This window comes from Anneissia japonica, unplaced genomic scaffold (genome assembly GCF_011630105.1).
Source record: "Anneissia japonica isolate Jap-2015-1 unplaced genomic scaffold, ASM1163010v1 scaffold987_len1640505_cov201, whole genome shotgun sequence".
Classification (NCBI taxonomy): Eukaryota; Metazoa; Echinodermata; class Crinoidea; order Comatulida; family Comatulidae; genus Anneissia; species Anneissia japonica.
In genome coordinates, this window is record NW_022714175.1 from 1,361,911 (window position 1) to 1,385,190 (window position 23,280).

Below are 23,280 nucleotides of genomic sequence, written 5' to 3' on the forward strand. Positions count from 1 at the left end.
TGCCCCCGGACCCCCCCCGGACCCCCTACGACCCCCTACGACAGTGTTGTCTCAATCGGCCCAACTTTCGGCCCCCCCCCCTTTGGGACATTTCTGGATCCGCCCCTGGTAGTAGCTCTCTCCTACCTACTGTAGGCCCTTTTAGGCCAGGCCTTTATTTACTATAGGTGACCCACTAGAATAGATTTTATTTTCTGTTTTTCTGTTCAGCGGATAGAGACTATGTATTATGCGCTATATAAGTCTCCAACCATTACCATTACCACTGTTTAGATAGAGGGTTTGATTTGATTTATTGATGATAATGAAGATGTGTACACCGAAAATTAAATGTCACTCACAATCGCAAAATAACAAATAATTACGTGTAAATTAAGAAACTAATTTTGTTATGACATTGTTATTGATAAATAACAGCAAGAAGGCCTCCGGGTTGCAGTTTTTTGGCGGCTTAGTACCAGCTTACACTTAACCTAGGCTAGGCCGCCTCTACTCCAACGAGCAGTAATTATGCACTACCGGGGAAAATTTCCACTTTCAAGTCATGTGATCATGGCCTAGACGTGCGGGTGTGTTGCTCAACCGGCTAGGCTACAGAAACTTTGTATCTCGTAAGCCTTCTTTTATTTAATTACCCATTACCAACATATTAACATCATGAATACTTTTCGTCACTTGCAAAAAGACAAAATTCATCGTACATACCATTTTTGAATAAAAAAAATGAACAAATTAACAGTTTCTGCAATATTTTTACGGAAGCGTAAACGAGCAGCGAGATGGATCATCAATGTTGTGGATTTGTAAACATGGCGTTCCCGTAGATCGTTGCCAGTGTATTCATAAAATGTATGAATAAATTCACGGAGCTGATGCTGTACATTAAATTTTGTACACTTTGCCCAAACTTAGTGTTTTTATTTTTTGCCGATTTCAGGCTCAAAACGTTCTTATTTTGTTTTTAGTTGCACACACTGGAAAATTATTATTGCACAGCACCTAATGAAAATAGGTACGGATAAGATAATTATGGTGTTTGTATTTAATAAATCCTCATTTGACATTTTACCTCAGCCTCAATTTTTTGTTTCATATTTTTTTTAATTTTTTGGCAATTTCAGTCTCAATGCTCTTATAAAACGTGTTCTTATAAAGAATAAATAAGTAAATAAATGGAAAAAAAAAGTGTACTATTGTACTGTAGGCCTACAGTAAGGTTGTCTCCTAAAAATGAAAATAACAATTTAATAACTTGCTCATTTTGCAGTAACATGCAAATTATTAACTTGAGCATAGACATTATTGAATTAGTACTAAAATAATGATAAAAACCCTTCCAAGTTCCAGTGACTGGAAGTGTTTACATCATTCAAATATATTTTTTAAATGCACTAATTTCAAGTTATAAATATAATAGGCCTATGTAGGTTTTTATCATAGCGCGCGCTTAATACCCCGGTCATTGGAACGATGCCTTTTGCACTCGAACTCGAACCTTAGGTACCCACTTCTTCTCCTAGGTGGAGGGAAGCAATTCAGATACTGTAATGCCTTATAAGGACACAAGTGAAATGCACAGCGAGGAGTTGAAAAGTTTATAGGCCTACATCGTTACAAAATTAATTAATTCCAAAAATGATTTTTATGATCTTTTTATAGTATATTTCATGGGAAATACATCTTTAATAAACAAGTGAAATTATATAACTTATACTATAGTACAGATGATCACAATGATGGTCAATGAAACAATTTTGATATTATGATACTAATTAAAATGGTCTAATGATTTCTAAGTTCTTTAACTTAGTAAATTACAACCTGTAACGTTAACATGATGGTTCGCGTTAAAAAACTGTTAAAAAAAATAATAAAAGTAAACAATAATTGAATTGTTTATAGATATGCATATTACATTACGTTATTAGCTTCCAATTCAAATTTATAAGGAACTAAGATGTTTTTCTGGTTTTATTAACGGATGTTTTGTCCACTCCTGTAATATTCATCAACACTAAAATATCACAGGAGCGGCCGAAATATCCGGTAAAATGTGATGTTTACGCGATCATCTTCGACAACCTTAACGTACTCAAGCCAAGAACGGAATATAAAAAAGGAAGTCTATGTTACCGGGGGGCTCTTTTGTGGAATAATTTAGACAGCAATATAAAAAATTCAAGCACACTAGAACTTTTTAAAAGAAACATAGTAATGTAATAACCATTATTATGTATTATATATATTTGTTTTTTCTTTGTACTAACACTTAATTATTTTAATCTAACACAATTATTTTGTTTAATGTCCATACGGCCTCGTGGAAGAACACCCACTTGGGTGAACGAATTTTTTGACCGTTATAAAATAAAGTTGTTATTATTATATTATTATTATGTTTTTGCACATCGTTTCCTTGGACTTGTCTTCCGGGTGTCATTAAACAAAACCAAATCGGGTTCTACAGGCCCTTTATTTTTTTCCATTCTATGCAGTAAAGTGATAATTATGTTGATTGGTGATAATGGTGATAATGATGATGATTATAACCATAATCGTGTGCCTATATGATGATGATGATTATGACTATGATGACATCGACGACAATGATGAGTATCATATCTATGTAGCGGCTCTCTGTAGTATAATGTGTATCATGACTAATATAAGAGGAAGATAAAAAATAAATGCAAATGATGTAAAATAACGGGTATATAATGCTAATTTTTGTTGCTTATCTAATGTTATTATAATATGGCTTTGATGGGTCATAGATTTCCTTTGGTATTTAAAATAATTTATAAAAATATAATGTAGTAAATATATTGAAATAAGGCCGTATCATGTTGTCGTCCTCCGTTAGTGCCTTGCATCGGACCTGAATTCCCAAACATAACGCCCCAGTGGCTCAGGATTAGGACGTCTGCATAGACAACAGAATGTCCCGGGTTCTAATCCAGGCGGTGGTTACCTTTTCACAATCGCAGAGTCCTCTTCTTTAACTTCCAAAATTTATTACCGATCTCCCTCCAATTAAAGGCCACTTTTGGGACCGGAATTTCCATGGACTTTATCAGCTTTGGTCTCTAATTCGAGTGATAAAGTTGTAAATATGGGACCACAGAAAAGTGGTCTTTAATTATATAGGCCTATGTTCTTATTTGGAGGGAGGCCTTTATTAGCATCATTACCACTGCAGAAGGTCCAAACATAAGCACTGATATCATTGAGCTACAATAAATAAAGTTGTATAGGCTTATATTAATAACCTTTTTTTAGAAAAACGTATTCTAACCCTACGATTACCACTCAAGTTACTATCTTAGCTGAAGCCAATATACTCTTGGATTTTCCACTAAGACGATAAGTTGTCTCAAGGCATTGTGTGATACGAAAAAATAATGTTAACTATATTATGCATGTGGAAATGTGCACAGCATGTAATTTATGTAGACTTATGGTCAAAGTTTTAAGCTGCGTTCACATCGGTTCCTAATTTTCGGATGGGAAATCCTATCGAACCGATCAAAAAATTGGATCAGGCCAATGAAAAATAGGCGGAGACGTTCACATCCATTCCGAAACATAGAAAAAATCGGATCGGATCGCTACCAGAGCGATTCTTTAACAGAGTCCTATCCGAATTTACTTTTAACCAATCAGCAGCAACCACGTTGACCTGATTTTTCCAAGCTTTCATTCCGGCCCGAAATGAATGACAGCGAGACGGATAGGTTGATAATTGTAATAGAAGCAAGCAAATTTAGTCTTATATGACAAAATCATTACAAAACGCACAATGTTGTAATATAACTCTTTTATTGAAATAATTAAATCTATAATGAAAAAAATCTATAAGATACAGTTCCTTAAACAATCACTGTAATATATATATACACACGTATCTTCCTGATGGAAGAATTAATATACAAAAATAGACAGATTTTTTCCTTTACAACTTATACAATTTGTTCAATGGATTTCAAGGTATGAATGCTTTCGTTTGAAGCAAGAACACCAAAGTTAATACGGCAGTAAAGTACATAACAAAATGACGTAAGCAAAGGTCGTGGGATATAAAGATTGGCAGTACTATTGGCGAATTGTTGCCAACGGTTGCCGATACCATTAACGTATATCGGTTAATGATTGCCGGTACCTTTTCCGAAGTGAAAAACTGGTTGTAGAATGGTCAAATTGATTATTAAACTGTCGCAGCTGTTGCTAAAAGTGTTGTCAAACTGTTGCAATATCTTATCAAATGATTTAGAATGATATACAGACTGCCGAGGTTTATCAAAGCATTTGCATCCCGCCTTTTTTTTTTCTCTCAATCTTGTTTATTATTAATGTATTGGTTGGCACTGCAAGCTATGATCTATATTATTTGCTGCAGCCTATTGTTCGTGCGTAAAAATAACCATAGAAGGCAAACCAAACACGCTGAACACAAGCGGGCGGTATTGCAAATGAATCAGGTTCGATTCGTTTGATTCCTGAAACACCAACTGGATTTGTAAGAGTTTTCTTTCACTGTAGCATAGATATTGGTAATTCATGCTTAACGCATTGAGCACACACTCAAATATTACTTTCCCGTTTAAAAATATAAAGTTTTTGCAACTTGGAATAATGACATCAGGAGAATGTTTCCTTATTAAAATGCATTTTTATTTTTCTTTGTCTGTTTATTCTATTGCAAAGCTTTTGAACATGATTTGAGAGCTTCTTTGGTCCACAAACAAACAACCCGATTGATGATCTATAAAAATAAAAAGATACAAAAATAAATTGGTAAACAGTTTTGAAAATTGGACAATTATCATAAGTAGTGTATAGCGATAATAATGGCACAATTGATTTATGGAACAAAAAGTGGAATGTTTTGGTAATGGATTAGTTATGTACGTGTGTGTATGTATATATGCTGTCTCTTATACACATCTTAAACAAGTGAAATTATATAAGACAGTTTTAATGTTGTCCACTTTATTTATCACTTGATGTATTTATTAATTAATTGAATAAATGTTAATTGAATTGAATTGAATTGAATTATTGACATTGTTAATGCAAATCTGTAAATGGTCCGCCGTACGCTTTGCATTTTTTTGTGATTTTATTTGTACTGAGCGTTTTGTTATGTTTTAAAAAGTGAATAAAAGAAAACATTAAGAAACAAAAATGTTATAAGGCTATATACAGATTTGAGTAGTGGCTATGCGATGTGAGAAGCACGGAGTTTGGGTGGGGGACAAACAAATACACAAATTACTCGAATAGGAACATGATGTTATAATGCTATCATGCATATCACACATTTCACTTATACAAGATCCTTATTTTATTAATTATAGAAAGCACTGATTACATTTTATTACTGGCATCAACCTCTTCCAAAATTGCCTTCATGTCAGGCCTTCCTTGATGAATTCTATTAGCTAGAAATTGATCACGTGTGTCGGCGGGTGCCATCTTTCCTGTGTTTCTCTCCGTAGTTCGATTAGGTTGCAGTATTAAGTTTTGAGAATGCTTGGAAGTGACAAACAGTCGGATGTTCAGGAAGTCTGGCTTATTTTCATTCCAAAACTTAATAAAAACACGAAGATAGATTAGGAAGGAAACATAGCAATGATAGCATAAAATCATAAGACAGTTTGTCTATTACAAACCACAAACATATTTCTAGCATGAAGTTAACAATCGACCAACACCGTAGCAAATTGTGTCAAGCTAAATGCGCTTGAGAAATTAAATTAAAATAACATATTTGAAATGGTTATTCAGGGGTGGAAAGGGGTCGGGGGTCAGGCCCTCTTTTTAGAAAGCCAAAAAAAAAAAAAAAAAAAAAAAGAAAGAAAGAAAGAAAGAAAGAAAGAAAGAAAGAAAGAAAAGAACTTATTGATCGACCCAGAACCAACACTTCATAGGTTATTTTCGGGCGTCTAGAAAACAAATCCTCTACGGTAGTGTTGTTTCTCTGTCTCCCCTCCCCCATTCGGACATCTTTGGATCCGCCCTGTTACTTAAGTAATTTTTGGAAATTAGTTTTTAAATGAAAAATACAAAGTCCTTTCTTTGCCGATTAACATTATATAATATCATCGTCTGCCAAACGTATAGAGCCACATTCAAAGAACATTTCATTGTATCAGACAATATAATTTGTATCTCTTATTACCTTCCTGTGTACAGAAGCCAATAGATCTGCAAACCACTGAAGACTGTCAGCTTTGCGACAGACCCAAATGAAGTACAATCGATTGAGTTTAATTCCTTGTAATGTGCAATTTCTGTGAAATAAAAGATAGCTTGAATAAAGACGGAGAGGTGTTAAAGTATTACTATACTATCGTAGTTGATGTACATTGGCCAACTTGACAAAATGTTTATTTACGATATGAGCTACTGTAATGGTTCGAATGAAAGAACATAAGGCGTGAACATTAAGCTTCATACAACTGATGATGGTGATGATAAAACGATGAGGATATTGATGATGATGACGAAGAGTAGGAGGAGGAGGATATTCATGACGAGGATGAGGATGCAGGATGATGATAAGGGCGAGTACAATGTAAAAGAGGAGACGATGGTAATAATGACGGTAATGATGAAAATAATATTGATGATGATAATAATGAGGATATTGAGAAATGAAATGGATGATGATGATGATGATAATGAATGATTAAGATTATGGTTCTGATGGCAATAAAGAAATCATAATAAAGATGATAATAATGATGATGATTGTAGCGAATTATGAAAAGGAGAAAAAAAATTGAGGTGATTTGTGGTACTGTATAATACAAGGCCTTATGGTGACAATAATGATGATGGAAATGAGAAGGATGGTGATGGTAATAACTGTGGTGGTGATGATGCTAATAATATAGGTGAAGTTTATGACAAATGATCATGATGGTGATGACGATTATAATCTTCTTATCGAGTCACTACGTAGCTAGTGTGTATGATGTTGCTTACGTAGTGTGGTAGAAGGATTCGCAGGTAGGATGGATACCTGACATGGGCCGCGACGTAAACGCTCCTTCTGTGGCGGGACAAGGGACTGGAAATGGACCAGTACACCGGGGTAACCCCCTGCTCTTCTCGAATGATGTACTGGGTTCTTTTAAGTGCACACGAGCCAATTGTGTACACTGGACCTAAGGTTTAGAGTCCTTATCCGAGAAGACTGGTTCCACCACTGGAACCATAGGCGGGCGTGCCGTTCAAACCAGCGAAAAAAATTATGGCTGTATGTCACGGTTCCCCAGCCTTAACCGCTCGAACAATCGACTCGCCTACGATTATAATGATGATAATGATATTATAAGTGTCTGATGGTAATGGGGATGATGTTGATGAATGATGACATTTTTTTTTACCGTAATTGGTTTAATACTGCAGCATATGGTGTGACTCCTACTCCCCCGGCAATACAGACACTAGTACAATACTTAAACACATCCTGGTTTGGACTGCCAAATGGACCATCAATATATAACCTGTATTTAATAATAAAAACTATTCAAATTGAATAGATGTATGAATGGTATGCTATCATTTTCTTATTAACTAATTATGATTATAATAACAATATTATCAAAATAATCACAACATATAATGATAATGATGATGATGATATTAATTATAATGGTAACGATTATGATGAAAATAATATTTACGATAATTAATTTGTGTAGCACACTGAATTAAAACTATGATGATAATTTCTGTGTCTATACCTGGGATAATGCGCTTTGTACGCATGTCCTCCATCTTCAACAGAAGCTTGTTTACACAATACAGGGAACAAACTGTCTCTAAGAGAAACTGAAAAAAAATTGAGGCAAATTTAATTTGGACCGTAAAATTTATATGTATTCGTAGTTTCATTTGGCAAAATAATGTAGCATCAACTCAATAAGTAACAGTGCATACCTAAGTTATAACATACAGCACACTATCATTTCATTTTTGTCTCGACATCTTGCAACAATTGTCAAATTCAACAAAATGTAAACACTACATCAGACAGTCACACACTTGTTTAACAATGTTCCAAAAAACTGTCTAGTGGGTTTCCTTGCCTGGTTTCGAAATTAATATTACATGCACCACGTTATGCGGAGGTTATTATGTCGTCATAGAGGTGATTGTGATCATTGTCGGCGGATAATTTGAACCAGCTCTTCGCATGGTTTGCTAACCAATCTTTTTGTTTTTGGTTTGAAAATCAGTAATAAATAAATATATGAAAATTAAGAACAAAAAAATTACGTTGCACAACCAGAACCTCATAATCGACAACCCATAATTTTAACAGTAAAAGACTTTATTGATAAGGAAATATGCTGTTTGCTTATAGCACGGTAAAAATGTTGTTTATTTTTTCATTCATTTTATATCAGAATTTTCTATTGTCACGTTTAGATAATATCTATTTATTCAATGCATCATCCGGCTTGTTGTTTATGAATTTCTTTCGATAGTCCTGGGCATATGCCTTCAACATTATTATCTATACAAGTATTAGATTACGTTCAGGATCCAATTAACCGTTTCTTAATGTACATTCAATGGTCTATTTATATATACCGTACCTATATCTCTAGCCGTTTCGTCCATGGGAGGATTAGTTCTCGTGCAACTTCAGACATGGTAGGAAAATTAAATGACTTTTGATCGCTACCACTGGGCACTACAAGAGCCTTCATGGCCTGTGTGGTGTAGATATAGGTGATGGAATGGGAATGGGAGAGGAAGTAAAGCAAGAGAAGTAGGTTGGGAAGGAATATAATAACATGAAACGTACCTGTCCAGTCACCAAGCACTCGAACATGAACACTGAACGAATCCGAACTTGAAGACGGACACTGTAAAAGGGAACAATTCGTTTTGTCAACGTAGAATTATGCATCATATCACATAATAAGTAACTTTAAAGTTACACCTACTTTCCCTTCACCTATATATATGTGACAAATTTGTGTGATATGCCCATATATGGGTATGGTGTTGTCATATTACACACAAATATGGGCATATCAAATTTTTTTGTCACATAAAATTTGATAGTGTAGACAGAGCTTAAGGCTCTGTTCACATTATCAAATTTTATGTGACAAATAAATTTGATGCCCATATTTGGATGTAATTTGACATCACCACGCCCATGGGGACATCACTCAATTTTTTCACATACAATTTGATAGTGTGGACAAGGATTAACTCTACTCAAGCCTGGTTTACATGAAATCGGTACACGCTATCGCCGAAAACATGTTTGAAATGTAGATTGGTCGACCGAATCGGGGAGCCTTGTCGAATGCGTTGGGGAAAGGTAGTGACAGAGTAGCGATTTTATGGAAACCAGGCTTGAGTCGAATAGGGAACATCATGATTTCAACTCACTGAAGTTAGTGTGAATGGATGCCATTCTAGTGCGGATATCGCCGGACAGTTAAGCGAAATATACTGAAAATAAATATATGAAAACCATGATCATAAATTAATTGCAGTACACTGAATATATGCAAACAAAAACTGGAGATGATTAAATTCACGATAAGACTGTCTGTGCTAAGCTATAAAAATAAGATAATAAAAGATAACAAACTTAAGGAATTAAGTTCAATAAGTAAATTGCTTAATTAACCTTTCAATTGAGATGTATTAAAAGAAACATTAAATTCAAATATATACGCTTAGGAAAAACATTAATGTTACATATAAGACATACTTGTCCAGGTCGTGCGTCGAAATTCTTTTTGCTCATTTGAATTTCGATGACGCCAGGCTGATGGTAACGAATATTGGATATTTCAACTGCCCGTCGCCCTCTAAGCAGTCGAATTATTCTTTCAATAACGTAGAGAATTAATGGGAATACAACAAAACACCATGACTGAAAAATAAAAAAAATACTGTATTTATAACATAAGCCTATAATAGTTTCTATAAATAGGCCTATGTGTAATGTACATGCATACAGTATGCATTTGATAAAGGAACACGCACTGTTGAATATGCACTTGCTTAAACGAATGTTAAGCATTGTTCACACGATCAAGTATGATATGCCCATATTTGGATGTAACATGATTTCATCATGTCCATATGGACACACTTTAGGCTATGCACTTACGCACTGTACTTAGTGTATTAACGCACTGTTGGAAGTGAATTGAAGCAAAAAAAAAACATAGAACTTATAGGGCGTCATGTTCTTTTCATGTTACTTTTTGGGGTTTTTTTTGTTTGTTAATTTGTACCTACTTAGAACTATTATAATTAGGCCTACATATAATTATTTTTTAGTTACTAGCCTGTTTGTGACAATTTTTGATGTTGGTCTGAATGATAATAAATAAATAAATAAATAAATAAATAAATAAATAAATATATAAATAAATAAATAAATAAATAAATAAATAAATAAATAAATAAATAAATAAATAAAAATTATATAGGCCTACCTGGGACGGATGCGATTTAAATGAAGGAGGGGCATCACACGGTTTCATTTTACCGTTCATGTGTCGCATGCCAAACATTTTTAGCTGAAAGGGAGCGTGCTCAGGTTCTGGTTCCGGTTCAGGCAAACCACCTGTATCCAGACAACCAGGTGTGTGGAATGCTAAATTGGTCTGCTCTTTCAGTACGCCACTATAAAGACAATGTAATTGGTTAGGGAAATGTAGGCCTACAACAAGCTATATCAACATATCAATCAATCGTCTGCACGACTTAGCAAGTTACGTCTTCCCCTTCCCTAGACAAAATGTGCATAGAGCTACAGCATGTCATTAAGTCAGTTTGCCTACTGCGACCATCCTATCTAAATGAGGATCCGTCACTCTTCCGAAAACTTGCTGAAAAATATAATTACATTTATCATCACAACTCATATTGCCTCATTCCTCCGAGTAACGCACTATCCCATCCCCTTTCCCATGACAGCCTCATCATTTCCCTCCCCTATGTCAATACTCCTAATACGCCACTGCCTAGAAGCAATGTACACATCATAAATTGCTTTGCGACAAAATTTATATTTTTTTAAATTGCACCCATTGTTAAAATAGAATAGTTAGCATATAAAAAGAAAACTGTCTACGTTATGGTTATAGGCATATTAGTAAGCCTAACTCCCGTTATAAAGACAAAGAAGTAAAGATCACGAACTCGATTATACGCTGTCAATACGGCGTAAGTTTTCTGAGCGTGTAAATGACAAATCTAATTACTTATGTTCGAAACTATATGCGTCGCACGAGGCAACAACGGATCTATTCTTGTTAATTTCTGTTCATTTTGCTATTAAAGTGAATGTTTCCGGTACGAGAATATACCGCAAATGCAAGCAAATGAGCACAGTGCGGTTGCTTAGCAACGACCACAGTGTAACACCTGTTCTAATTAAAAAACAGGTATTTCTTTAATGTTTCCGAACACGTTAAGTAAGGTACGGTACAGTGTGTGTTATTTTACAATTTAACAAGCATCGTGTTTTAAAACCAAAACTAAATTAATTCAATGAAATTTAATTCAATGAAATTTAATTCAAAGCCTAAGGGAGCAATTTTAATAATTATTATTCGATCCCTTGTTGCGATTCGGGAACAAAACCATCACCGATAGACAGATACTTTTTCATTGTATAGTAGGCCTATTGTTTTCACATACATTATGAATTGTTTCAATGTTGTAAGTCTAATCAGTCATTTTATCCTATATTTTTTTTCTATGGACCTTTCATTCAAATTTAATATACTGACCAATCAAAACATGTAATTTAATACACATGACCAGGAATACGCGCATGTCCCACAACACGCAAGTTTACATACGTAATACGCTGTTTATGGTCCCACCTAAGGGTTAGCAAAAATGTCGACCATTCTTCTCTGGTGGCATTTTGTGATGCTCATGCATGGTTTCCCTGACTAATCAAGTTTATGTTCTTTACTAGCCTATTCCAAATGTCGTATGACTAACAAATAAAACAAAGTAAAACCGAAATACTTAATACAAAAAAATACATATAAACACATTTTAATGGTAGACCTACAATAACTAAATTTTATCGATTATTATAAGCGTTATTTTTATGTAAGGTACATACCTCGCAGAATGCATCAGGAGCAATCCGTAGAAGAATATAAATAGATGATGCGTGTACCAAAACAACTCATAATGAACCAACCTGAAACAAGGAAAATATAACAATATAATAAATCGAAATGAACCAATCATAATGAAGCAATCAAAATCAGCCAATCCTAAAATTAACCAAACTGAATAAGCTCTTGCGGCAAGGAGGAATACCCTAGTACTTTCTTTTGGTAATAGCCATTACTAGGTTACCTTCTCTTGCGGCAAGGAGGAATACACTAGTACTTTCTTTTGGTAATAGTATAATACTTAAATCTGATTGCTTTCGAGACATGCTCCCTCCTTGCCGATTTTTTATATGAACTTTATCTTTTGCAAATTTAATATTTCTCTGTATTTTTATAATAGCAAAGTTTTGTAATGTTATATATATTTATTTTATATAATATATTTATTATATGGTCCTCATTGTTTATTTTTCTATATATTATGTGAACAAACGTTTTTAACCATTGGCTGCTGTTTTTGTTGTTTTTTATATACCGTAATAAAATAAAATAAATAATTCCGAGACGTCTCTAATTCGAGACCAATTTTAACAAAGTACTAACCAACAATCTTCAATCTAGGCCAGCACTACCCCAAATTTTCAGGTCCTAGAGGTGGTCTCGGATTAGAATGTGCAATGTAAACTAATTTAAATTAACCAACCAATCCTAGCCATAAAAACCAATGAATGAACTAATAAAAATAACTAATCTGTAACAAAAAATAATATTCAACAAGACACAAAAGGTTGGATGTATAAAGATTAATGACCATAAGAGACACTTATGGTTAAACTTTCTACCTTCACGCTTAATCATACATTGTGTAGAGCTAACCAAATTTAATTAGGTGAAAAACAATAGTTAGAGGTTTGCTAATTTGTATATTTAAGCAAGTTATTTCAATGGACATTTCTGGACTGTCAATCAAAGTTTACAACTGACCAATCAGAAAAGGGCCAGGAATACGCACCTCTCATACAAACACGTCACACACGTTGTCCCACAAACGCACGTGTGTGCTTTGCTTTTACACTGTCAATTTGTGGGACCTTAGCAACGATATCCAAGGGGCGGGGCTTAGCAAAAAGTTCTGTTGAAATTGGAAACATAGAGAAATGCTGAAACAAGAAAATATGTTCTTTACCTATAAACGAACGAATAACTATACCGTTCCTCATTTTGCATAGTCCTAGGTCAGACCCTTAAGTTCGATGTGTATGTAAATCAGTTGTTTTGATATGTATCTAGAAGTAAATACAGACTTGCTTGCATTTTCAAAGTAAGCTATTCAATGATTCAATGGGTTTTAAGGTTTTTGAAATATTTTATGAGAGGCTGTAAACTCCTACGCGTCTCCGATTATCTATTTGTAGCATGACGTTAAATTATCTTCACTCATTCGTAATCACACCAACACCAAATTAATTGACTGATTGATTGATCCATTTAGCGGTTAATCATCGATTGATTGGTTCTTGATTGATTGATTGACTGATTGATTGATTGATTGATTGATGACTGATAGACTTACTGACTGTTCATTCTCGAGATAAACAACAAAGTGTATACCGGTATAACGGAAAGAATACTATTCACAAGCGAGGAAGCGTTTCACAAGATTTCAAAAAAGAAAGAATAAAAAAGGATGAATAATATCAGATTGTGGAGGGATGAAAAAAAGAATAAAAAACGTGTCAGAGGACCTATATACGTCACCATGCATGTCGTAGGCCTACATACGGTACAGTAGCAACGGCCTAAATTCATGTATTCTGCTTCAAGCGCATATAGTATTATGATAAACATTTCCACTAACATAATCATCATCGTCATTAATAGTGGAAGGAAGCTGCTACAGCTCAAAACCACAAGTAGGCTGCCTGAGTTTTGTTTAGTCATTCAGGCCGTTATATGAACTCCTCTGGATGCTACTTTAGAGGAACGTGACGGTTTAAGGGTGGTTTTTAAAGAGCGAACACCTGGATATATCCGAGCGTATCACCACAAACAAAAAAAGACGAGGTAACTACTAAGAAAATGAACAAATACTGACAAAAAAATTAAGTGCTTAAATAAGAATTCCGGTTAAAAATTCTGCACCGGAGAAAAAAATCAATTATGAACACATCATAATATTCAGCCAATAAAACGTCATTCGGTTAAGTCACCCATTTCGATAATGCTGTCTTCTGATATTAACAAACTACATTTGACGGAAAGCTTAATAAAATTGTAACCTACCTTACATTTTTAGACGAAGCTACGATCATTAGGACAAGAATAAGCACCATTAAAACTCCAGTCAATCCAGGAACTATAAGATAAAATAATATGTAGACCTCTTATCTCATAACTAATATTACTTTAAAAAATAAATACGATTATGCCTTTAAATGAAGTTTTAAAAAAATCGTTAATTTTCGATAACTTCAATTGCTCGATTACGCAATTTACATTACCGTAAAGTAAATTACGTGTGCGCCTCTAGGTTGTATGTATGTGCCGTGGTATTATTATGTAACTATTGGTAGTTTGAATGGAGGCTAAAGCCTGGTTTCCTTAAAATCGCTTCACTCTCGCTACAGTGTTTTCAATGCAGTGCGTAGCAGTCTCCGACACAACCGCGAAGGCTCCCCCGATTCTATCGACCAATCAGCATGACCGAACGCTGTTGGAGATAGCGTGAGCGATTGTATGGAAACCAAGCTTTACTGATGTAAATTTGCTTAGTAGAATCGGAATTATAACAACTTGACATTTTCAACAGAGGCAAAGATTATCAACGACTAATAGCTGTCATTCTTAAAAGCTTTTTTGATTGGCTTTAAGTTAGCCTGTAGCAATTGGCGATAATACAGATTAAACATTGACATAGTTTACGCTACCTCTGGGTTATGTTTCGCGTCCACGGGGCAACAGGACAATATAGAACCACCTAAAATATCACATTATTAACAAAATGGCATAAATATTAGTGTAGAAGAGTTCGTGCGTGTGTAGTTTAGTAGACGATTATCCAAACCATGGAAACAACATACCGGAAAAAACCTGCCGGGTAACATCAAAATCAAGACAAACTGTATCACCAAGACCTACATCTTTGTTAACTTTTATTTTTCATGTAAAGTGTGCCACTGTTTCAAAAGTGTACCGTACATAGCGCCAGTAAATACCGTACGCCTCCACCGCACATAATACATAGTGTAATCGGGGCTCTCTGGGTCGAGGTTTGAATAAACTAGGTATTTCGGTAGCTGGGTTAACATACAATCGTTACACGCTATCGCCGAGAGCTTTCGGTGATGCTGATTGGCCGGTCGAATCAGGGAGCCTTTCCAATTGCGTCAGGCCTTCTACGCAATACAATGATTGCACAGCAAACGCCGTAGCGACAATGTAGCCGATTTAAAGGAAAATCCTGGTTTCAAAAGAATCGCTACGCAGTCGCTACAGCGTTTTCACTGCAATCATTGCACTGCGTAGCTGTCTCCGACGCAATCGGGAACGCTCACTGATTCAGCTGACCAATCAGCGTCGCCAAAGGAGTCGACGATAGCAATCGTTAACAATCGAAATATCGGGTTCGAGTCCAACTGACCACTTGCTTGTGCTTGGGCACGTGGTCACTCTCCTCTCAGGAGTAATTAGATACCTGGACGGTTGGCATGCCAATGCGCTGAGTACCGAGCTGCAACATCATGAATACCGTCCTCACACAGTTCTGTGTGTGGCGTTTGATCCGATGCACGATAACTAGGCCTATAATTTACATACCTGCACTTATTTACTTATTTCATACGTTGCATAATTGATTAATGCATTACATGAACGCAAGGTGTCTTGAAGTTATACATACCTGTACAAAATAGTAAGCGAAACGGTTCCTGTGTATTTAAAAACAAAATATTTTGTTATTTAATAACAAAACGAAAGTGGTACAAATTGCTATAGGCTTTTAACCACAAAGTTTAATCATAAATTTCATAAATTGAAAAGTTAAATACTAAGTACGTCTAATTACTCTATATTACATTAATCCGTAATTAAATAATAATATGTCTATTACATGGTTTCCAATTAGTTGGCGCCAAAAATATTATTCTCTAATTTACTAGATTTCATTAGTACAAACATACGTATAAGTTTAGTAATAACCCATTTGTGTATGTACTACTAGTTAATAAGCAGTATTAGGCCTATACTAATTATATAATATTTTCGTGTTGCTATTACTTACTTAAGTTATAAGTAAGCAGTCCATTGGTTAGGCCTATGTTTCATTAGCTCTAACATTTTATAAAATGTGGCCATTCTAAATAGGCCTAGGACTAAATACTGTTTAATAATATCAATCTTATAGGATAATAACGTACCTCATTACGTTTGGTAGCTACGTTTACTTCTACGATCTCTTCGTTGTAGTGGGTGGTAAAATTAACGGCATTTATGACATGTGCAGTACAGTGCACGGCTAGAAAAACGAATCAATAAATAAGGCTTAAACTTAAATTAATTTCATTAAAATTTTATAATGCTAATAGGGCCTAATGGACCTTTCGGAGTGTCAACCATACGCACTTGTCTCACAAACAGACGTGCTGTCCCATCGTTGTCCCACAAACGCACGCGTGTGCGCACGTTTTTACGCAATCACTTCGTGGGACCATAGAAACTGTATCCAAGGGGCGGAGCTTTGTAGAAAGGTTCATTAGGCCCTATATTTAAAAAAAAATATTCACATATAACAACAAGTACACCCACATGACTGGCTACAGGGCCGGGTTGAAGGACCTTCTATAATAAACAACAAATCTATGGAGTTGTTTTGGTCGTGAGAAAAAAGGGACCCTGAGATTGGAAAGTAAGCAACTTAACCACAAAGTTACAGATCTATTCCACAATTATTTTTAGCTCAGTAAATCTTTTTATTTGTTTATTTCCTTCACATCCACACTCGCCATTTACAAGATGGTCAATAAATTCATGCTTTAAAACTACGCTTCATTACGAGACTTTGTGAGCGGAGTTGTTTTAGACGTGAGAAAATGTACAGACAATTATTGGAAGTTAATCACCCCACCAAGCTGTAATACTCCTATGTATTTAGTATCGATGCCCTGTGACTTCCCAGTAGGCGTAGACCTGCAAATTGTTGCCTAACAACACCTCTAAAAACACGGACATATGACCAGTGAATAGGCTATCAAGGAGGAAAGAGGCTACAAGCAGGAAACAGGCCTACAACGAGCAGGAGTGGTCCAGTGAACAGGAAATATACCACGAGAAAATAAAAGAAAGTTGTTTGAATGTTGTTGAAGAAAGAAATCGGATGTGAGGGATAGTGTTTACTAATTATCTCAACTCAATGTTGTCTCGACGACAGGTGTACCGCTTAATTTTATATCTCAATTTTCTGGCACTTGTTTTAACTAAGCCGGGCACTCACTGTGTCGTAGGACGGTCGTAAGGCCGTCGTATGACGAATCCAACTCTGCTCCCGGTGAACGCTAGATGACGTGACAGACGCCGGCTGGTGATTTTTGGTGGCAGTCTAAACGGATCGCCATAAAAACGATCCGTTGCGTGCGTGTCGTGGCGTTGCGTTCTTTATCACGTCTGCCGACGACCGGGTTGGGGCCGGCTTCACACTCCATTTTGAATATAAATTGACAATTTCCTTAAAATAACCACTGAAGTTTCACTCAGATTATGAATTTTGAAAACAAAATACCACAAAATATGTTCTTAATTAATGTTTTCAGAAACTATAACACAATATTCACTCCGTTCTAATGGATGTGGTTTAAAGAAGAGAGTGAATCATGTGTATACTGTAAAAAGCGACATCAGGAGTGTGCTCAATAATTGAAAACTTGTATTCATGTGTATTACTGCCTCACAAACGTACTAAGGGTATTAAATCAGATTGTGTAAAAGAGAATGCACCTACCCGCAGCTAGACAAATGAAAACGGCACACAAAACATGTAGTATAACCCCACGATCAAGGCATCGCCTGGCGTATCGCTTAGCCTAAATTAAAAACACAGGTATTAAAATTATATACATCATCATTATTATTACCATTATCGTTAATATTATCATTATTATTATAATCATTATAATTGTCATTATCATCATCATCATCATGAACATTATAATTATTATTACTAAATTAATATTATTAGGTCAATTTTATTTAATATAGATTATTCTATGTTAAGCTAAACTGATGTAGACAACCAGACAGGGCCTCTAGTAATTTTGAATTTGATGATCCTTTTGATCCGCCACTGAAAATTTACTTTTTTACGAATGAACTAATTTTTACGTCCAGAATTCAAAAGGAAAAACAGACTTTTATTCACAAATAGAATTGAAATATAAACCTATACTACTTTCAACGACTCATTACAGGAAAAAGCACTTTTCAACCCTTGTCCCATAATATGCCCCTCTATACAGATATAGACATAATTATATATATCACGTGTCAGACACTCAATGATTAGTCGAGTGGGTTATTTCCAGGGCGTTGCCATGGCGATATTCACGCGCAGTTACGAGATCGTTTGACGTGGTGTTGAGGTTCTCTAAACAAGGATAACCCCCCCTAAATGGATTGTGTTTTCACTGGAATGTAAATGTTATTTATCTTTGAGGATTTAAATAGATCTATTCAACTTTAGTTCATAAAAGTTTACTTAACATCGTAATATTTTGAAGCATTAAAAACGAAACGAAACACACTCAATACACATAATTTATGTGCCGGCAATTAAAAAATTGATTTACCGTGTATCAAGTATGTTTGTTTGAAATACGGCTTAACTTGTTGACAACACTGTATCCACAAAAACGTTTTTTTTTTTATCCCTTTCTTATACAAGAACCGTCAGCATTCAATCACGTTTCCTATTAATCACGAAGCTATAGGCCCTATAATCTTATCGTATAATATCCGATGCCCCTTCACAGCTTAATGCTCGAGCCCCTTTCTATTAAATTGCTTGCTTAATTGACACTATTTACACAAGCAAATAGAGGGAATAAGAATTTAAGAATATATGTCGAATTTCCCATGTAATTGGCGCCAAATCATGGTGCATCTTGTTGGCTGCTTTGGGGTTTTACAATTCAATTTTATACGATACAACAAAATTAGACTTTAAAGATTACCGTATACCATCTCGACAATAAAATAAATTTCAAAAATAAATAAATAAATCTAAATTGCTCATTTTGTATGTTTATATGTACCGATATAGCTTTAAACTGAAAATTAGAACGAATAAGAATATGTGACATTCAAGTAATACTATTTCTGTAATCTTAGCATATTATTACACCCTTTAATTTCTGTAGAAAATGTAATCATTATCGCATAGTAAAACTTTTGTAAATAATTACAAAATTGACTTTTTTCAATCCGTGACTTTAGTTGATAATTTATGTGATTCTTCTAAGTGAGCAATGTAAAGCTCTACTTGTTGGGGGTTTTTTAATCAACTTTTGTCAGGTATATCTTTAAACTTTCCATATATTTCATTTATCTTTACTGGAGCAATAAAATCAAACCATTATAAAGAACCAGCAGCTTATAATTTTTCAACAGCTCTCATTCAACAAATTCGCGCCATTTATAGTGGCTGCAGACGACAGTTATACAAATATTTTAGTTTTTTAACTGGGCTAAAGGTCACAGCGAACCGAAATGGTTCCCCGAAACTCGAGTCTTAAGTCGTTTAGTCTCTGGATTTATGTTCATGTGGCGTCTTGTAACCAGTCGCCCCTGAATTTTGGCAATAATAAATGCTATCGTCCATCTAATTGGCTATATCGATAGGTTTATAATCAGTAAACGATGGGATCAAACAATTAGCCGACATAACGACACCGAAGGTAGGCCGGTATTGTTGAAACGTACCTTAACTGGAGCGGCGCGGGATAAATCAATATATCAATATCAGATTATCAATATTGGCTAATTGTCCGGGCTACACCGATAAAACCGAGCAGCAAGCAATAACATTCGATTTAGAATCGATTATTCTCTGTATTCAATTTTATGAAGTTGTTGGATGCTGATTAAAACTTATAATGGTAGAAATACATTCCTGAAATACTAATAGTTTTATCTAGCGGGCAAGTAGTTAACTTCTTTTTAAAGTCTGTAAATAAACAATCATTATAAGAATATTACTAGTCGCCAAAAACGGTAACAATGACAATAATATTAGCAATAATAATAACAATAAAAGTACAGGATAATGCCTCTGTAAACATGATATCGGAGAGCTGTTGCGACGGTCTACATGATATCTATTGACTTTGCGTTGATAGGACTTCGTATCAGCTCCACATTCCTTATCATAGCCGTCCTGTAGACTGTACAAATACTTAAAATATTTTATTGATGATCATTTTATTTTAATACAACAGCACTAACCACAACAAACAACTGTTAATTCTAAGTAATATTCCTCTTTGTCAGCACTATCAACACCATCTACCTTAAGTAAACGAACTTAAGTTATTGTTGCGACTTACGTGTCGTGAACCCCGTAGTAGGGAGACAAAGGACCGGCACATCGGTAGCAGAATCACGGCGCAATTCAGATTCAGGACCGCCGCACTTCCTCTTGATATGCACAAACCAAGCTGCGAACAAATATTTTAAAAAAGGTGGGTATTTAGCTGGCAAGACGTATAGGCCTGTATAGCATTTTTGTGATGAAACCTAGCATTATAAATAGACAAATTCAAATTAAACATATCCATTTGTAAGTTAAACATATAAATACACTTACTTATGAGCAAAATAATCACAAAATAGCAGCAATAAGTATACATAAATAATGTGCAAATGGGTTGTTCGGTTCGGATCTCGTCTCCGTTTACAAGTTAAGCCGGGCACTCAATGCGTGGTTCGACCGTCGTACGGTGAAATCAACTCCGCTCCCTGTGAGGATAGACAATGCGTGCCGTTTGCTGATTGTCGGTGGCAGTCTGAACGGCCGGATCGTCATTAAAAACGATCTGCTGCGCGCGAGTCGTTGCATTGCGTAATCCATTGAATCGCGTCCGTAGGCGACTGTCGACCACAATGAGTGCCCGGCTTTAAACCTCATAGTCTTTGAAATGTAGGTCTAAAAATTTCTCGAGTCAATGCCACAGAAATTATTTTATTATCAGATTAGGCCCTTATACCTAAATATATATAATTTTCTTGTTGATGAGGTGCTTCAATTTATATATTTCAAAATGCATTTAGTAATTACCATATAGAATTTTCATTTATTTGAATACACTTATATAGTCGTGTTTGTTGAAACTAGACATCGATGAAGCATATATCGCATTATATGAGGCCTACCATATTAAATATTACTAGATCACAAATAATAACAAAATTAACGAATGCCGCCTTTCAAAATCCTTAATTAAAATACCACATTTGTTGTTGTTTGTTTGTTTAGGATATTCAGTTAGCGAAGTCACAATGAAAAGTTATGATGGATTAGTTAAATAGTCTAATAACCAGAAAAATAAAGTTAAATGTCAAATAGCCGGATTATATACGGTACCGTAACGCTTCTTAACAAAGAACAACCTGTACGACAACCCACGGCTAATAGTCCTTTTATTGAACACATTAAGCTATGTCTAGCCGGATGCACAAAAATTTGCAGACGATTTGTACTCATAACAACTGGAGTCGTGCTTTGTTATGGTCACTGAAGCCGTAAACCGCATTTCTATTTTAGCTGTTTATTCAATTGACTATACATTCAGAAAGTTAATAAAATCGACAACATAATTGTTTTGTCAGATAAAAAATTGTTTGCAGTTATTCTAGGTATGTGTTGTTCTCTTTTGAAAAGAATGCTGCGGTTTCAATCGCTTCAAATCGGTAAATTGACGATAACATTGTTACAGAGAAGATGGAAAAACAGCTGATTGTTACAGTTACATTTATATTCACATTACAAGCGTATTCAATTATTGTCATTATTATTAGACCGTAACACGGTTTTTTTTAACCAGGATCGAGTGGCGATCGAGGGCCGTTGGTCCGAGTGGGCCGGAGCTTATATGTTTTGATGGGGAGGGTCGGTGTATACCCTTACCTATCTATTAGTCGTTTATATTATATGGTAATTCATTTCTGAGAAAATGTATTGTCCCCATCGCGATTTGAACCGTTCGGATACCCTATTAACTTAGATATGATGTCAAGTGGTATACACTCTTGATTTTTCCGATTAAGATTAGTTTTTCTCATGACTACGGTATTAAAAGTAAAGCATATAATAATGTTATGGGTTTTATATGTATATGTATATATATATATATATATATATATGTATATATATACATATATATATATATAAATCAAGATAGCCGTTAACACTGTTAAATTATATAGGCCTATAAATCATCATGATATATATAAATATATGATGTATATAAGGTATATAGCCTATATAAAAAGAAAAGGAAGAAAACGAAAGGAAAAGAAAGGAAAGAAAAAGAAAGAAAATGAATGGGAAAAGAAAGGAAAAATAAGAAAGGAAATTAAAGAAAGAAAAAGCAAAGGAAATGAAAATAAAAGAAAGAGAAATACAGAAAGACGAAAGGAAAGTGTTAAGGGAAAAAAGCAAGAAATCGAAGGATATAAGAAAAGGAAATGGTAAAGAAAGATAAAGGAAAGAATAAGAAATGTGGAAAGGAAAGAAAAAGAAAATATAAGGTAAGAAAAGGAAAAGGAAAGGGAAAAAATGAAAGAGGTAGACAACTGAAAGGAGGAAAAAAGGGTAGGGAAGTAAAGGAAAAGAGAGACAAGTCGTAAGTATGAAAGAAAATAAAGGTAAAGGCAAGAAAATAAATGGAAAAAAAGTAAAAAGTAAGTAAGGTAATAAGACTAAGAAAATAAATATTTAACGAAAGATGAAAAAAAGTAAATAAAATTCTATATTTTCAAATTATTTATTTATTAACATAGGTCTAGTAATCGTATATTTATAGTTATTGTTGTTATTCATTATTTTTTTTTTAGGTGAAACTTTTAATAATTCATCCCACTCCCTGCTGTAAAGCGCATA

At 34.7% G+C, this 23,280-nt stretch overlaps 2 protein-coding genes and 1 long non-coding RNA gene across 5 annotated transcripts in view; 1 reads left to right on the plus strand and 2 right to left on the minus strand.

The window, feature by feature from the left end:
• LOC117108903 (vacuolar protein sorting-associated protein 26B-like) overlaps positions 1-831 on the minus strand; it is a 45,181-nt gene extending 44,350 nt beyond the window's left edge. The window contains exon 1 of the mRNA XM_033251080.1: positions 706-831. Within this exon, the coding sequence (XP_033106971.1) occupies positions 706-708 (3 nt within the window). The 5' untranslated portion in view covers positions 709-831. The remainder of the gene's footprint in view (positions 1-705) is intronic.
• A 2,971-nt stretch (positions 832-3,802) lies between these two features.
• The window catches only part of LOC117108970 (NADPH oxidase 4-like), a 27,919-nt gene continuing 8,441 nt past the window's right edge, over positions 3,803-23,280 (minus strand). For 2 of the 3 annotated variants that reach the window (XM_033251173.1, XM_033251172.1), the window contains exons 4-18: positions 20,726-20,836; positions 18,127-18,208; positions 16,550-16,647; positions 16,033-16,060; positions 14,418-14,490; positions 12,137-12,217; positions 10,488-10,677; positions 9,752-9,916; positions 9,424-9,486; positions 8,825-8,885; positions 7,755-7,842; positions 7,395-7,514; positions 6,182-6,293; positions 5,372-5,589; positions 3,803-4,762 (exon numbers count right to left, since the gene is read on the minus strand). In XM_033251173.1, coding sequence (XP_033107064.1) covers positions 4,639-4,762; positions 5,372-5,589; positions 6,182-6,293; positions 7,395-7,514; positions 7,755-7,842; positions 8,825-8,885; positions 9,424-9,486; positions 9,752-9,916; positions 10,488-10,677; positions 12,137-12,217; positions 14,418-14,490; positions 16,033-16,060; positions 16,550-16,647; positions 18,127-18,208; positions 20,726-20,836 — 1,614 coding nt within the window. In that variant the 3' untranslated portion in view covers positions 3,803-4,638. Of the gene's footprint in view, positions 4,763-5,371; positions 5,590-6,181; positions 6,294-7,394; positions 7,515-7,754; positions 7,843-8,824; positions 8,886-9,423; positions 9,487-9,751; positions 9,917-10,487; positions 10,678-12,136; positions 12,218-14,417; positions 14,491-16,032; positions 16,061-16,549; positions 16,648-18,126; positions 18,209-20,725; positions 20,837-20,985; positions 22,374-23,280 lie in introns of those variants that run through there. The other variant, XM_033251174.1, reaches the window with a different exon arrangement.
• Positions 20,753-23,280, plus strand: part of LOC117108971 — a 9,563-nt gene continuing 7,035 nt past the window's right edge. The window contains exon 1 of the long non-coding RNA XR_004445447.1: positions 20,753-20,860. This is a non-coding gene — a long non-coding RNA (uncharacterized LOC117108971). The remainder of the gene's footprint in view (positions 20,861-23,280) is intronic.